This window comes from Geotrypetes seraphini, chromosome 2 (assembly GCF_902459505.1).
Source record: "Geotrypetes seraphini chromosome 2, aGeoSer1.1, whole genome shotgun sequence".
Classification (NCBI taxonomy): domain Eukaryota; kingdom Metazoa; phylum Chordata; class Amphibia; order Gymnophiona; family Dermophiidae; genus Geotrypetes; species Geotrypetes seraphini.
Genome location: NC_047085.1, coordinates 104594523 through 104612312, shown reverse-complemented (window position 1 = coordinate 104612312; position 17790 = coordinate 104594523). Strand labels below are relative to the sequence as shown.

General features: G+C 44.8%; 1 protein-coding gene across 1 annotated transcript in view; it reads left to right on the top strand.

Moving 5' to 3' along the window:
- Nucleotides 1-17790, top strand: part of LOC117355193 (serine/threonine-protein kinase Sgk3) — a 160040-nt gene that overhangs the window by 123292 nt on the left and 18958 nt on the right. Inside the window, exon 16 of the mRNA XM_033933363.1 lies at nucleotides 4343-4432. Within this exon, the coding sequence (XP_033789254.1) occupies nucleotides 4343-4432 (90 nt within the window). The remainder of the gene's footprint in view (nucleotides 1-4342; nucleotides 4433-17790) is intronic.

Genomic DNA, 17790 nt, shown 5'->3' with positions numbered 1-17790 from the left:
CTGCGGAGAAGCCGTCGTGCTCATGGTGTGGATTTCCTGAGAATGATGGTAAAAAGAAAGTCAAAACTTCGGGTGTTCCCCGTTGAGGCAGCGGCACCATTGGGTCCGATGGATGTCCTTGTGGAGCGCGGTTCACGAACGCCACAACCGGAGGGTGCCACGGCTGGAGAGACTGCACAGGCTGAGGTGCGGGATCTCTCCTTTGAGGCTGTCATTCTGTCTCTGGACGAGCGAAGACCACCTAGCTGTCCCGCTGCGACGGAGGAGTCGCTTGCCGACTCGCCGGCTCGAGATGCCCTCTTGCTGTCCTCTCTGTTTGGGAGGACTAACCCTGGAAAGGGGGAGGAGGAGCTTCTAAGATCACAGCTTGCGGTGAGGAGTTCACAGCAAGCCCAAGGAGACTCTTCAAATACCCTGGCGGCTACAGTTATTTCAGTAGCCCAAGAAAATCTTTTGATAAAGGAAGTGGTATCTGGCTCGATGGGCATTGCAGGGATTCCTGGAACTGAGATTGTTCCCTTGCAAAGGCCGAAGGTAATTACGATGGAATCCATATGGGAGGCCATATCCAATATGCAAACTTTACTGGGGAGTCAAATTCAACAATTATCTTTGAGTTGCACTACTGTTATATCGGAAAATTTGGAACTTAAAGATAAAGTTACAAGTCTGGAAAATAAAATGAGTAACATTGAGCCTAAAGTAAAAACTTTGGAAGTACAAGCCCAGACTTGGATTAAAGACAGTGCTACTTTGCACTTTAAACAAGAAATGCTGGAAAATTCTGTTAGAAGATGTAATCTTCGGATTATTAATTTTCCAAAAGTACAAACAATAACTGCCCTAGTTATGTTTAAAAAATATTTGTCAGAAATTTTGAAGGTACCAGAAACTTCATACCCACCTCTCACAAAAATATATTACCTGCCAACGAGAGTTAAATCTCAAAATCCAAATCAACAGAATTTATCTGTTGATAGTTTGGATTTAACACAATTTCTAGAGAGGTCGGATACGGAGAATCAGGTCCCTGCTACATTAATAGTACAGTTTGCAATTGACTCAGACAGGGATTGGCTGCTTAAAATGTTTTTTAAACATAGAGATGTTCCATTTATGACACATGTAATTAGGATGTACCCTGATGTATCTCGCTCGACCCAGAAAAGAAGAAAACAATTCTTAATATTGAGACCACAGGCTGTTCAGCTAGGAGCGACCTTTGTTCTAAGATATCCCTGTAAATGCGTTTTGACATATGGGGGGAATAGATATGTATTTTATGATTCACAGCAGTTATCTAAATTTATTTCTGATAGAGAGTCTTCATGAGCTTCCTTGCTTTCTTGTTAAGCTCAAAAATATTGGTTCAAGAGCGCTCAAAACGCCTATCTTTTTTGCCTTATACTAATTGCCTTGATGACTTATTTCAGTCTTTTTCATCAGCCTCGTCTCCAAAATTGTGGACTAATAATGCGATGTATATTTTGATATTCCTTAGTTGTTTGGAATTTTGATTTAATTTCAATTTACACTGCATGTTTTCTTTCATTGACCTGTAATTATTGTCAATTATTAAAATTATAAATAAAGAAATAAAAAAAAAAAGATGTCAGCAAATACAAGTCCCAAATAGCACGGTTAGCAAGATCTTACACAATCACTTGCACTTTACCCTTATAAGCTTCAATTGGTGCAGAAGTTACAACCTTCGGACAATGCAACACGACAAAATGATCAAGTGTTCCTCAAGTAGCCCCCAAGATCACTGGACATTATTGTTTGTGACATTTTCCTTTGGGGGTATGTACCTCCACTACCCGCAACTATGGAAGTTCTGCAGGAACGCATTACTGAAGCTATAAACGCGATCATGTTGGTTATGCTTCGGAGAGTCTGGCCGAACTCGATTATCGCTTCGATGTTTGCCAGGTAACAGGTGGGACTCACATCGAGTGTATGTAATTAACAGATACCATATGAAACTTTGAGTTGATGAAACTGTAACCTTAAAGGTGAAAGAATATTCCAATAAATTTTGGTTTTGTAACCATTTAAAATCGAGGAGTATTTTTATAGGCACCCTGTAGAATTATTGTATTCAGTTTAATTATAAAGCTCATGTTTATTGATGGAGTAGTATCACTGGGGATTGTACAAAATGATTAAGGTATGGCTGTTTTCACCCCTCTGAAGTAAAAATATCTTGGGATTTTCAAGTTTTGCTGGATATAGCACAGTTGTAAAAGGGGGTAGTTGGGAGATGTTTGGTGGTGTAAGAAATATTCACAGTGCACAGAAGGGAGAGTCCTCAGACATGCTGTATTTTTGTATCCAGCTGCTGGGAAAGGGCCACACAAAGTATTTTTCTTTATAGTAGGGCCTTGAGCCGGGACCAGTGCCAAGCTGGCAGGCCGTCACAAACATTCTCCTTGAAATGAAGCAGACCACTCCAGCAGTTATGAAAACAAACTTCAACTTCTACTTCTTCCAACAGGAACAAGAGGCACTCTTAAGCAATATAGTTCCAACAGAAATAGGCACTATGTACATTCTTGACTCCTTTAAAATATAAAATCTCCTAACAAAAGATCCTCCATTTTGGCTTCATCTGTTGAGGGAGATCTGCCTCAAAAAATTTCTCCCACCCAAAGCATGAGCTTAAGAGCTCCTTGGATGTCACTCATTTGTTTCTTTGAATCCACCATTCAGACAGATCCAAGCACTGCCTGAGTCTCATTTGCTGCACATTTCCAGAAGTGGCTGGAACCCAAAGGTTGAGTTTCCAACTGCCTTCTGAACTTCGTTTACCCTGCATTAACAGTGCAGATCAGATTTCACATACCAACCACTTTTGGCAACCCTAATCCTAGGGACTGCTATCAAACATTATGTTTAAATCATTTTTATTGAGCACAAGAAAACAGGTACAACCAACACGAGAACTAGCAATACAACATCAAGAGTAATGGAAACAGCAAATACATGGCTCAAACAATTTTCAGAAACAACCAGCAAGCCCTAGCTCATCTACCCACCCATCCAACCCCCCTCCCATGCTATCAAACATTTATAACTTCACAGGGGAGACTCATGCACCAATACTCCTAGCTTCCTAGAGCGTGAGGTCTAACCCCTGTCTACACTCTCCCCACCTCTTCACAAACAAATAATTTTCTAGTACAGTACTCCCCTGTTATTTGCGGGGGTTCCTGGATTTCAAAAAACTGCAAATACAATTTTTGCCTGTCAAAAGGCAGGAGAGGGCAGCTGGAGCGCCGACGACCGACTCTTCCTGTTACTAAAGTAAGGCTACACCAATTAGGAGCTGCTTTGACACACAGCTCCTTATTGGTATAGCCTGACTTTAGTACAGGAAGAGGCGGTCGGAGAATACCACAAATTCGTAGGGGAACACTATTAAAAATAATTTGGGATGTCCTCATCCTATGCTCCATCCACCTCTATCAGATATCTTAATGCCAATTTAGAATAATATAAAGTTACCAGACAGCTGGGAAAACTTGGACATGTCCTCTTTTTAGAGGACTGTCCAGGTGCCTGGATGGACTTTCTAAAATCTGGCAATTTGTCTGGGTTTTGCAAAGCCCCCAACAAGCTCCAGCCGCATCTGGAGGGCCTCTGAGCTTGTGTGGATGACATTGCACACATCAGTGCATGCTCAGAGGCCCTCCAGATGCAGCTGGAGCTTGTCAGGAAGCCATTCAGCGCCGAGCAGCAGTGCCAAAACGTGCTCCCACTCGGTACCGCTCAGTGGCTAAAGTTGGAACTTGCAGCAGCTACCGACCGGATTAGCAGCAGGGCAGGAGGGTGGAAAGTTTGCTCCTGCCCGCTCCACCAGGGATTCCAGTGGAAGAGGAGGTAATTACAGAGAAAGGAGGGAGGGGCACAGGGAGCAGAGCCTAATAGCCCAGCGGAGGCTTGCAATAAGTCTGGGAGGGGGGGCAGGTGTGCACTGGACGCTGTCCCGAATATAAACCAGGGCCCTAGGCCAATTTTCAAAAATCCCAGTTTATATTAGAATATATATATGTTAGTTGGGCTCTGGAACTTGATGAGTGGTAAAAGCTGTTAGTATAGCTGGGTTTAAAAGCTGTTTGGACAAGTTCCTGGAGGAAAACTCTATAAACCCATTAAGGCAGATTTAAGGGAAAATCACTGCTTATGCCTGGGAATACAGAGCATCATCATATCTACTTTTTGGGATCCTGTCAGGTATTTGTGTCAGGTACTATGCTCGATGAAGCTCTTGTTTTCACCCAGTAATGCAATTATGAAATTCTAATTCTGCTTCAGTAACCATAATTTTTCTGTATTGCAGCATGAAATTCAAAGCCATCCTTTCTTTTCATCCATCAACTGGACTGACCTTGTCCAAAAGAAAATTCCTCCTCCCTTTAATCCTAATGTGGTATGTAAAATGATAGCATTTGACAATGCATTTACATAATTCATTGCTATAACAAGATATGAACCTGTGCTGGGTGGCAGGCGCTGTACAGTGCCATGCAGGAGGTTTCTGGTTTGACTTTCCATTTGTTTTGGTCCAAGTGTGTCTCTTCTGCTTTTCTCTATTTTTCCTCTTTCTAGGATCTCCTGTTCACTTGACATTTGTTCTCTGTCTATATACACCGTCCATCTTCCTTCTGCTTCCCTTATTTGTCCTGTCCAGCGTCTCTTCTATGTTCTTATTTCCACCCCATCTATGTTCAGCATCTGTTATCTGTGTCCAGCATCAACACTCTGTGTCCCTGTCTTCTATGCTCCCTCCATATCCTGAATCTCTTCTATGTCCCTGTACCTTCCTTTATCAGCTTTTCCCCTCTCTTTCCACTTTTCCTGTACCCTCCTCTACCTTGGGGCCATCTCTCCTTCCCTCTCCATTAGTCTAGGGTTTCCACCTACCCCAGGTTCCAGTCTCTCTATATCTATTCCCCATGCTCCCCCCAATCCAGAATCTCTTCCTCTCCCCCCTCCATCTGGCCTTTCCGTCTTTTCCTTCATCCCCCCTTTGTCCATGGGGTCCATTATCTAGCTCCCCCTCCCCAACAAGTCTGGCTTGTCTTGCTCACACACATCCCATCTCATAGGTATGGCATATCTTTCTTTCATATGCTTCCCTTCCCCTCCCATGGGTCTGGCAGTCTCATTCTGTCCCACCTCACAGATTTAGCATGCTGTCTCCCTTTCCTGCCTCTCCCATGAGTCCAGTTTCTTTTCCTCAACCTCATCTAATAACCCCCACTCCCCACCAACCCTGGAAACTTACAGCTGGCACTCAGCACATCAATGTAGATACAGATACGCTGTGTCTAATTGGCAAAATCTACACTCTCCTGCATTTTGCCTCATCTGACACAACTTCCTGTGGGTGGGACATGAAAGAAGGAAGACTATAGGTTCTGCTGATCTGAAGCAGCATGTCTGTATCTGAATCACTGTGCTGAGTGTCGGCTGTTTCAGGGCTGCAGAAGGTGAGAGGGAAGATACAGGGAAAGTTGATGGACCCACGGAAAGGGCAGGGAAGGTAGAGAGTGGGCTGAGAGGAATATAAACAGGAATGGCACAGCAGGAGGCATTTTGCTGGGCTCGCTGGATGGTAGTTACACCCCTGAGCAACACAATGCATTGTGAAACTGAAGTCATGCATAAAACTGAGAATCTGGAGTGCCAAATACTTCCTTTAAAGCTTGGAAGATTTTAAATTTTACCATCTTGTATGAGTTGCTTATGTTGCCAGACTGGCTAATGAATTGGGATTTTTGCTATTAAATTCTTGCATTATTCCAAATTAATGTAGGTATGTTAATTATGTTGGTTCACTATATGAAATTGCTCCAGTTGATGAAAAGCTGTCCCTATCACAGGAAATTCCTTCCCCTTCAAATAAGAAATCATAACGGCAGAATAGAAATCACTAATCTAATGTAATGTAATACCAGACAAATATTTTAATGGAATTGGTGCCATAACAGACCTATACAGATGACCTTGGGAATGAAACCACTGATCACCTTGCCTAACAAAAAGGCCAGACCATAGGGAGTAAAATTTAGCAAATTGACTCCTTCCATCTGTTTAGATTTCCTCATAGCAATTCAAGGTGGTTGGCCTCGCTATAAGAATTTTGAAAAATAGTCTTATAGAAAGATTCAGGGAAAGGGAATGGCAGGATATCTAAATATAATTGACCTTTGGGGTTATCAACAATTTAATTGTCTTCAAATGCCCCTAAGACAAATTTTAAAGGAGACCAAGCTTTAATCAGTTTATTAATGAATCTATATTTTTCCACACAGTATCCTCCAAAGTATTTAAGAACATAAGAATAGCCTTACTGGGTCAGACCAATGGTCCATCAAGCCCAGTAGCCCGTTCTCACGGTGGCCAATCCAGGTCACTAGTACCTGGCCAACACCCAAGGAGTAGCAATATTCCATACTACCGATACAGGGCAAGCAGTGGCTTCCCCCATGTCTTTCTCAATAACAGACTATGGACTTTTCCTCCAGGAACTTGTCCAACCCTCTATTAAAACCAGCTACGCTATCCACTCTTACCACATCCTCTGGCAATGCGTTCCACAGCTTAACTATTCTCTGAGTGAAAAAAAATTTCCTCCTATTGGTTTTAAGAGTATTTCCTTGTAACTTCGAATATCCCCTAATCTTTGTAATTTTTGACGGAGTGAAACATTGATCCACTTGTACCCGTTTTACTCCAATCAGGATTTTGTAGACTTCAATCATATCTCCCCTTAGCCGTCTCTTTTCCAAGCTGAAGAGCCCTAACCATTTTAGCCTTTCCTCATGAGAGGAGTTCCATTCCCTTTACCATCTTGGTCTCTCTTCTTTGAACCTTTTCTAGCACCACTATCTTTCTTGAGATAAGGAGACCAGAATTGAACACAGTACTCTAGATGAGGTTGCACCATGGATCGATTACAGGGGCATTATAACATTCTTAGTCTTGTTAACCATCCCTTTTTTAATAATTCCTAGCATCCTGTTTGCTTTTTTGCCCGCCACCACACATTGGGTGGAAGGTTTCATCGTATTGTCTACAATGATACCCAAATTCTCAAGTAGTTCAACCAGAAGGCTTGCCATTTAAAAGGAAATGAAGCAACATTTGATCTACAATCTTTTGCTATAGAAAACCCCTCACTCCTATCCTAGACACAGAGAAGGCCCCTGATAACACATTCACATATATTCAAGCCGAAAGACTGATACAGCAACCGTACCATTTTCCGAAACATTGGTCCTAAACCAAACCATTTGAAAACTTGAAATAAATATCCCCATTCTACCCAGTCAAAAGCCTTTTCTGCATCCATAGACACTGCTACCATGGGCTAAGGAGCAGAAACTTGCTAGAGATATAAGATGACATGTTGTCATTGTTAGGTACCATTGACTCATGTTTGAGTCCTAGTGACTTGATGAATTGTGGATCTGAAAAAAAATTGGTTTTGTGCTAGTCCAGAGAGGTCCTCCAGCACCATCCCCATAGTTGCTTTCAATATGTCTAGCCATCTGATTGCAGGTCGCCCTCTTTGCCTGGTTCTTTCGATCTTCCCAAACATGATGTCCTTTTCCAGTGATCTCTCTCTTCTGATGGTGTGACCAAAATAAGACAGTCGTGACTTCATCATTTGGGCTTCGAGTGACATAGCCAGTTTGATCTCTTCCAGAATCGATTTGTTAGTTCTTCTGGTGGTCCACGGCATGCCTAAAATCCTTCTCCAGCACCAAAGCTCAAATGAGTTAATCTTCTTTCTATCTTGTTTCCGTAGTGTCCAGCTTTTGCATCTGTAATTGACCACCGAGAAAATGAGTGCATGGACAAGTCTGATCTTCATTTGGCATGTTACCTCAGTGGCGTACCTAGCATATGTGACACCCGGGGCCCATCACTTTTTGACACCCCCTCACCCATCTATATCAAAAATATTATTTTTAGTAACAATCCACATATCGCACAACAAGAGTGTACCTAGGAAAAGGCAGCATCTTAAACACTGCAGTGAGCACTAGAACACCAACACATACATTGTAAAACTAAACAAGCCAGATCCCGCACAGTCAGTTGATCCTGTAGTCAATGCCAACTGAAAACTATGTCCTTTTCATACACACAGAACAGAGATACACCCTCACCCAAAATGGAATAATCACAAACTAAACATAGAAATATGTAGACAAAAGTTAAACTGAACCGCCAAGAAATCAGATTCTGCATACAATGCAACACCACAACACCACAAAAATAATGACACGTCTCCTAATACTGTGCAAAATACTGCATCTACTGTGCAAAAGACAGTAGATGCAAATCTGAAAAAACTGATACATAACAATCACCATTTTACAAATAAAAATAAAACAAATAATGAGAAATTAGAAAATACCATTTTATTGGACTAATCCATTTTTCAATTAGCTTTCAGAGGCCAAATCTTTCTTCAGAACAGTACAGTATACTGCTGTTATGCTATCCTGTCCTGAGGAAAGGGGTTTAGTCCAAAAAATTGCCTTATTTCCATTTCCTGTTTATAAACTTTTATCAATACAGTTACAATACTACTTGATTCTAAGTAAAGCAACCAAAAAATCTTTCTACCTTTTGTCATTTCTGCTTTAATCATCTTCTCTTTGCTCTCTTCTTTCTATACAGCGCTTGTCCTCTCTCCCTTCCATGCAACATCTGCCCTCTCTTTGCCCCTTCCACCCAGCTTCTGCCCTCTCTCTCTACCCCTTCCATCTACTGCCCACACTTTCTCTGCCCCTCCATCCACTGTCCACCCTCTCTCTCTTCCATATGGCATCTTCCCTCTTTCTATGTCCCTTCAATAAACTGTATATCCAGGGTCCCCTCTCTCCTTTACACATGATTCATTTCAGATTCACTCCCTCTCCATTTTTCTGTCTCTACTCCCTCCCCTATGCTTTGGCATCTCTCTCTTTCTCTTCTCCTTTCCTTCCTTCCTTCCCACTCCACACCATGGTGTGATATCTCTATCTCCTTCCCTTCCCTCCCCCCATGCCATGGCATCTCTTTCTCCCCCTCCATGATCTGGTATCTCCTTTCCTTTTTTCCTTTCCCTCCCTCCCTCCCATGAACTTGGCATCTCTGGTTCCTCTCCCTTGTCTTCCTTCTCCCCTCTCTCTCCCCAATTGGGTGGTGCAGCAGCAGCATTTCACCCCCACTCCTTCCCTGTGCAGCAGCAGCATTTCTCCCCCCTTGCCTGTGCAGCATTTCTTCCCCCCACCCCTCCCATTCCCTGTGCAGCAACAGCAACATCTCTTCCCTGCCCAGCATGTCTGGCCAGTTCCCCTGCTCAAAGCAGCGGGCGTCTACACCTCACACAATCCGCGGCTGCGTTTGGAAGCCTTCTCTCTGACATCGTGATGTCGGAGGGAACGCTTCCGACACAGCCGCGGATCGTGTGAGGTGTAGACGCCCGCGGCTTTGAGCAGGGGAGCCGGCCAGAAGTGAAACAACTGCCAGAGGGAGCACAAGATGGGATGGACACCACTGTTTACAGCAGGGATGCCCACACTTTTTGGGCTTGTGAGCTACTTTTAAAATGACCAAGTAAAAATAATCTATCAACAATAAAATTTTTAAAAAACACAAAGCACACTGTACGCAGAGAAAATGTTAATTATCATTTATATTCAGGGATTTTTTCAAAGAGGTCAAGGCAGATGACTCTATGCAATGTCACCTCAGTAACAACTATACAAAAATAGACAAATACCCCTGCCCTTTTTACATTACATTACATTACATTAGTGATTTTTATTCCGCTTGTGCCTTGCGGTTCAAAGCGGATTACATAAGAGAGCTGGACATTTCCAGGAGGGTACATGACATTGGAGAATACAGATTGAGGGTATAGACTTAATGACAGAATGAGTGTGTAGACATAATAACAATGGAAGATAAATCAGGTTACATTACTATACATATCAAATAGTCTGTTTCCATACGTTGGTAGGTAATCGGTTTCGGTAGGATGAATTAGGTTCCAGGTATTTTTATTTATTTATTTATTATTTTTTTATATATATTTTTGGTCGATTGAGGGTATGGTGCCAGGGAGTGAGCAAACCTGGTCGGTGGAAGAGGAGAGGGAGATTAGGTAGATTGTATATACCGTATTTGCCGGCGTATAAGACGACTTTTTAGTACCTTAAAATCCTCCCCAAAGTCGGGGGTCGTCTTATACGCCGGGTACAGTTTACATGCCCTTACTTGCGGGGCTGGATGTACTCAGTCGCGCGGCTCTTCTTCTCCCTACCTTCTCTGCTTGCAGCACAGAGCCGAACGGAAGTCTTCCCGACGTCAGCGCTGACGTCGGAGGGGAGGGAGGGCTTAAACAAAGCTTAAACAAAGCCCTCCCTCCCTCCGACGTCAGCGCTGACGTCGGGAAGACTTCCGTTCGGCTCTGTGCTGCAGGCATGGCAGGTAAGGAGAAGGAGAGTAGCCTCGCGGTACCAAGAGAGAGGGGCGGCCGCCCCGCCCCGGTTGCAGCACAGCCGGCCAGGTTCCCTTACTTTTGTGGCACTTCCCCGACCGACCGATAACAGCCCGGGTCCGACAATCCTCCCTGCCCTGTAGCCGCGAATCTAAATACCTTCTTACAGCAGCTGTAAGAAGATAATTTAGATTCGCGGTTAAGGGCAGGGAGGTTTGTCGGACCGGGGCTGTTGTCGGTCGGTCGGGGAAGTGCCACAAAAGTAAGGGAACCTGGCCGGCTGTGCTGCACCCGGGGCGGTAGAGAAGGTGTGCGGAAGAAGGGGTCGTCTTATACGGCGAGTATAACACAAAACTCTATTTTTTAACTAAAAGTTGGGGGGTCGTCTTATACGCCCAGTCGTCCTATACGCCGGCAAATACGGTACTTTTTGAATAGCAGCGTTTTGATTTCTTTACGGAATGCTTTGAAGTCAGATGTTGAGGTTAACAATCTAGTGATGGAGTGTTCGAGTTTTGCTGCATGCGTTGCTATGAGGTTATCATAAAGCTTTTTACGATGAGTGCCATTGAGTGGTGGGTATGAGAATGGTGTCAGTGTTCTTCTTATTCTGGGTGGAAGGTTACGGTTTAGGCGATCGTTTAGATAGGCAGGTGCAGTACCGTTGAATACTTTGAAGATTAGACAGTACAGTTTGAATTGTTCTGGCTTTAATCGGTAGCCAATGTGAGTCTAGGTAGGCATTGGTGATGTGGTCATATTTTCCGAGGGAGTAGATTAGTCTGAGAGCTGTGTTCTGAACGGTCTGTAGTTTTTTGATCATGTTTGTAGGGCATGGTAGATATAGGATATTGCAGTAGTCCACAAGACCTAGTACCAGGGATTGTACAATGATCCTGTAGTGTTCTTTGTCAAAGAATTTCCTTATTTTTCTTAAGTTGCGCATTGTGAAGAATGCTTTTTGGGTAGTTTTGTTGATTTGAGTCTGCATAGTGCAGCATCTGTCTATCAGCACTCCCAGGATTTTGAGGGAGGTTTGGATTGGGTATTTGATTGCTTTAATTTCCAGGTCTGTTATGGATGGGTTTTTGTCCGTTTCAAGCATTAAGAATTTGGTTTTGTCCGAGTTTAGTTTTAATTTGTGATTTGTCATCCATTTTTCTACTTCGTCCAGTATTGTTTCCAGGTGTCCTGTTGAGGTGTGGTCTTGGGTTTCGAAGGGGAGGAGAATAGTTATGTCGTCTGCGTAGCTGAATGATGTTACATTTAGGTTGTCAAGAGTGGTACCAAGGGAGGAGATGTAGAGATTGAATAGAATGGGTGAAAGTGGAGATCCCTGCGGGACTCCGCATGGATTTGACCATGGGTTAGATTTCGTATCGTTTATCTTAACTCTGTACGTTCTTGTTTTAAGGAATCCTTGGAACCAGTTGTAAACCACCCCTGAGATCCCTATTGCATCAAGTATCTGGAGTAGTATGGTATGATCAACTAGATCGAAGGCGGCGGAAAGATCTAGTTGGATAATTAGGATCCTGTGTCCTTTACTGAGGTATTGTCGGGCTATGTCCAGTAGTGTTGCTAGTAGTGTTTCCGTGCTGTGGTAAGATCTAAATCCTGATTGAGATGAGTGAAGTATATTGTGGTCAGCTAGGTAGTTGGTGAGGTATTGAGCCACAAGTCCTTCAATCAGCTTGACATATAATGGGATCGAAGCGATAGGTCTATAGTTGGTAGGTGTGTCTACAGGACCTTTTTGGTCTTTCAGTAAGGGTGTGATTATGATCTCTCCAAGATCTTGTTGAAATTGGCCTTCTATGAGAGTGCTTTGTATCCACTGCGTGAGGCTGGTTTTGAATTTAGGGGAGGCATTTGTGAGTAGATACGATGGGCAGTAGTTCAAGTCGCATGAGGTGTGGCTGTATTTTTTATATAGTCGGTTCAAATCAGGCCATTGTAGAGTTGGGAAGGTGGTTCATGTTCTGTCTGCAGTTATGGCTTCTTCCATTGTGGGGGTTGTTATTAACTCGTCGAGTGTGGTAGTTGAGTTGTTGAAGGTAGTTCTGATTTTGATGATCTTGAGTTTGAAATGGTCTGCTAATTGGTAAGCTGTTGGTGTTTTATTGCCTTGAGTGGCAAGGAATGGGTTTGTGTCCGTAAGTTTTTTTACTAAGTTGAAGAGTGTTTTTGTGTCGGAGTTGTTTGTGCCAATTAGTTTAGTGTAGTATGTTTTGCGCTTTTCCTTAAGTTTGATGTTATATAGTTTGATTTGGGTTCTCCAAGCGGATTTGGTTTGGTCATTTCTCTTTTTTCTCCAAGATCTTTCAAGTTGTCTGCAATGCCTTTTTAGTAGGTGGAGTTCGGAGTCGAACCACTTGTCTGAGGGTCTGCAGGTTCTGTGTTTGGTTTTTTCTGGGGCTAGCTCGTTCAAGGTTGCTTCACTTAGGGTGCGCCAGTGTTTTACGAAGTCTGTAGGGTCAGTGGGGTCGATTGCAGGGTCCACTTTGTCCCAGAATGTGGCTGGTTCAATTTTCTGTCTAGATTTGAAGGTTGTTTTTTGGGGCATAGGTTTTATGTTATTTTGAGGCCAGTTGATTGTGAAGGTGTATTTGTGGTGGTCTGACCAAAGAGAGGGATGCCAGGTACCATTGGTGATGTGAATATTTGGGGTGTGGAGGTTATGAGGCGTGAATGCTGCTATATCAAGTTGGTGGCCTTTTTCATGCGTGGGTTCCGGATTGAGGATCTGGTAGGATAGGGCGTCGAGGTATGAGAGTATTTCGTTTGCTTGTTTGGATGTGTGGTCTTCGAGGTGGAGATTGATATCTCCTAGGAGCAAGTTGTATGTGGAGGATAGAGAGTTCTGGAATAAGAATTCTTCGAGATCAAGTTTTGAGGTGTTCCATTTTCCTGGAGTGATGTAGCATAGCAGACAGTTCAAGGTGCCTGTGAGTGTGTTGTCGGAGAGTTGGCATGCAAGAAGGTCTAAGTGAGGGGTTGATTGTTTGTGTAGCACTTTTAGGTTGAGATTGTTTTTTACTAGAATCGCTAGTCCTCCCCCTCGTTTGTTTTCTCGACATACCATCTCTAGTTTGTAACCTTTGGGGCAGAATTCGGTTATGCATGGGTCTGAGTTGGATGTTAGCCAGGTTTCGGCTAGGAAGAGACAGCTTAGTTGTTCTTTGATTATCCAGTCTTTGATTAGATTTGCTTTTGGGCTTATTGATCATATATTCATGTAGGCACAGGCTAATGAGGTGTGTTTTGTGTTGGAGTTAAGGTTGCAATTGAGGTAGAGGATATTTTTTGCTGGTGTTTGTTGTTGTTGTGTGGTGGTCTTGTGCTTTGGTGGAGGTCGTTTTCCCCAGACGGTGGGAATGTGTTCTTGGCTGGTCAGTGGGCAGGATGTTAGGGTTCTGGTGGTGTGGATTTTTCTGGGTGGATGTGGTTGTCTGAAGGTTGCTGTCAGAATTGGGATGGGTGATAGGTGATATCCTGTGGTTTGCCAGTTTGAAATGAGTAGTGAGAGTATTAGGAGGGCAAGTATGATTTTGTATGCGTGATTTTCCATTTTGTTTGTGGGGTGGAAGATTCTTTGGATCTAGTATCTCTTTGGTTAGAGTTGTGGCAATGGTGTTGGTGGTTTTGAGGGTATTTTTTTTTTTAAATAGTAATCAGACACGGAAGAGGATGGAGAGAGATTCTAATCGCTCTCCTCTCTGGTGAAGGTAATCGCCTATGTGTTTAGACTCTGGCTTGTGGTGGCGTAAGAGGAGTCTGGTCCCTCGCAGGTCGGGGAGAGGGCGGAGCAGGGCTCCCACGCTGCCTCTCCTCTGCTGGGCTCTGGGCTCTGAAACAAATGGCTGCACTGCTGGGAAGTGGAGTCGGGTCCCTCGCAGGTCGGGGAGAGGGGCGGAGCAGGGCTCCCACACTGCCTCTCCTCTGCTGGGCTGTAAAAACAAATCTCCGCGCTGCTGGGAGTGGAGTCGGGTCCCTCGCAGGTCGGAGAGAGGGCGGAGCAGGGCTCCCACGCTGCCTCTCCTCTGCTGGGCTCTGGGCTCTGAAACAAATGGCTGCGCTGCTGGGAAGTGGAGTCGGGTCCCTCGCAGGTCGGGGAGAGGGGCGGAGCAGGGCTCCCACGCTGCCTCTCCTCTGCTGGCTGTAAAAACAAATGTCCGCGCTGCTGGGAGTGGAGTCGGGTCCCTCGCAGGTCGGGGAGAGGGCGGAGCAGGGCTCCCACGCTGCCTCTCCTCTGCTGGGCTCTGAAACAAATGGCTGCGCTGCTGGGAAGTGGAGTCGGGTCCCTCGCAGGTCGGGGAGAGGGGCGGAGCAGGGCTCCCACGCTGCCTCTCCTCTTCTGGGCTCTGAAACAAATGGCTGCGCTGCTGGGAAGTGGAGTCGGGGAGAGGGGCGGAGCAGGGCTCCCACGCTGCCTCTCCTGTGCTGGGCTGTAAAAACAAATGTCTGCGCTGCTGGGAGTGGAGTCGGGTCCCTCGCAGGTCGGGGAGAGGGTGGAGCAGGGCTCCCACGCTGCCTCTCCTCTGCTGGGCTCTGGGCTCTGAAACAAATGGCTGCGCTGCTGGGAAGTGGAGTCGGGTCCCTCGCAGGTCGGGGAGAGGGCGGAGCCGGGCTCCCACGCTGTCTCTCCTCTGCTGGCTGTAAAAACAAATGTCCGCGCTGCTGGGAGTGGAGTCGGGTCCCTCGCAGGTCGGGGAGAGGGCGGAGCAGGGCTCCCACGCTGCCTCTCCTCTGCTGGGCTCTGAAACAAATGGCTGCGCTGCTGGGAAGTGGAGTCGGGTCCCTCGCAGGTCGGGGAGAGGGGCGGAGCAGGGCTCCCATGCTGCCTCTCCTCTGCTGGGCTGTAAAAACAAATGTCCGCACTGCTGGGAGTGGAGTCAGGTCCCTCGCAGGTCGGGGAGAGGGCGGAGCAGGGCTCCCACGCTGCCTCTCCTCTGCTGGGCTCTGGGCTCTGAGTATTGCGGTATATAAGGAAATACAGCATAACAGTATGTCGGGCAAACCAGGATAGAGAGATGTCATCCGACAGAGCCCCGATACGGACATCTTGCAAGCATGTCTTGCTTGAAGAAACTCAGAAGTTTCGAGATGCCCGCACCGCGCATGCACCAGTGCCTTCCCGCCCGATAGTCCGGGCGTGTCTCCTCAGTTCAGGTAGCCAGCAGAGAAGCCAACCCAGGGGAGGTGGGTGGGACGTGAGAATAGCTGCCTGCTAGAGACAAGATGGCGTTTGGAGCAGGACGCTAAGAGGAGCACTCCCATCTCTAAGGCTTAATTTTTGGTCAAAAATCTTTCTGCGAACTCATCTCCATGCCGAAGAGAAGGGGGAAACAGAGGGGTGTCCCTCCACCTACCTCTGGATCCTCGACGCCGAGACAGACTGTAATTACTGACTTTACAGTCTTACCTTCCATGTCGGGCGTTTCTGCTGTTGCTATGAGCCGGGAAGCTCATAGCCTGGACAGCGAGATGTCTCTCTCGCTGAGCCCGCGAGGACCGCATACCCCTCCCAAACCTGGGGAAACGTCGGCGGAGCAGAGCATGCAAGAGGGCTCTCCCGGTGTAAGGAGAGAGGCATGTTCGTTTGCCGCGATTAACCCGGAAGTGGTTACAACTACACTGACCTCAGTGTTGGAGGTGCAGCGTTCAGGGAGTGAGGAGCCTTTGGCAGCGAACGGTGGTGAGGTTGAAGGAGCCCAGAGTTTTTCTCTTGGGGCAGAAGCTACAGAAAATCTGGCTGCTATTACCTCCCTCAAGCCGTTGGTGAGACCACAGGCAGTAACACTGGAATCCATCTGGACTGCAATAGAGAATCTACACCTGGTATGCACTAATTTTGTTGCTATTTCCATGAATTCTACCACTAGGATAAGTTCTTTAGAGACTTCTATTCAACAACATCAAGTGGATCTTAAAAATTTAGAAAAAGTAACAACTGAGACTAAGAATTTGCTTACTAAACAAATGTCAGACAAAATGATGATCTTGAGGAAGATTGAAAACTTAGAAAACCAACAAAAAAATTTGAATTTGAGAATCCTTAATTTTCCGGTTGCTAAGTTTATGCCGCCTCAAGAACTGTTTAAGAATTTCATGTTGACTGTATTAAATATTCCAGAAGTAAGTCTTCCTCCGACACAAAGAATCTACTATTTAAAACAAATGCAAAAGGAAAAAGTAGTGGAAGCTGAAAAAATACAATTGGATGTTTCAGCCATTTTGCAATCATCTGATATTGAAATTCAGGGGCGGGCAACATTATTAGTCTCTTTGGTATTTTTACAAGATAAAGAAATGTTGTTGAAATTGTATTTTAATTTGAAACAGGTCACCTATTTAGGTGAAAGGATATATATATTTCCGGATGTCTCTAAATGGACACAATCTAGGAGGAAAGAATTTTTGAATTATCGATCAAAGGTGATTGCCTTGGGGGCAGTGTTCCAGTTAAGATTTCCCTGTAAATGTTTTATCTCCTATCAAGGGAGTAGATATATTTTCTTTGAACCTGCCCAATTAGGTTTTTTCCTGGAGGGTAAAGAAATCTCTAAACAGTCCGAATGAAACAGGTTATTAATGCGGTACTAATTAATGGATAGGATAACATCTTACCTGCTCTATTTCCTAATTTGTGATTTTCTTGGGTATATGTTCCCCTTTCCCGAGGGGCTTTATTTAATTTTGTCTCTTCTCCTCTAATTGTGGACTGTATTTGATGATTGTTTTCATTGTTCATTTTTTGTTTCTTAGTTTTTTTTAACTAAGAAAGATATATAATTTTTGTATTTCCTTTAACATCTTTGTAGGGATGTAATAATAAAATGATAAATAAAAATAAAAAAAAAAAAAAAGAATAGCTGCCTGCTGTCCCTGGATAACAACTGTTATATAATGTAAGTAACATTGCTTTATCCCAGGACAAGCAGGCAGGTATTCTCACTAGTGGGTGACCTTCAAGCTAACCTCAATGGGATGGTGGGAGAGTTGGCAACTTAGGAGAATAAATTTTGTTACATTGTTTGGCCAAACTGTCCATCCCTTCTGGAGAAAGTATCCAGACAATAATGAGAGGTGAATGTATGAACCGAGGACCAAGTGGCAGCCTTACAAATCTCCTCAATCGGTGTCGATCTGAGGAAGGCAACAGAGGCTGCCATTGCTCTGACCTTATGGGTTGTGACCTTACAGGGAAGGGGTAATCCAGCCTGGGCATAGCAGAAAGAGATACAAGCCGCCATCCAGTTGGAGATGGTGCGCTTCGATAC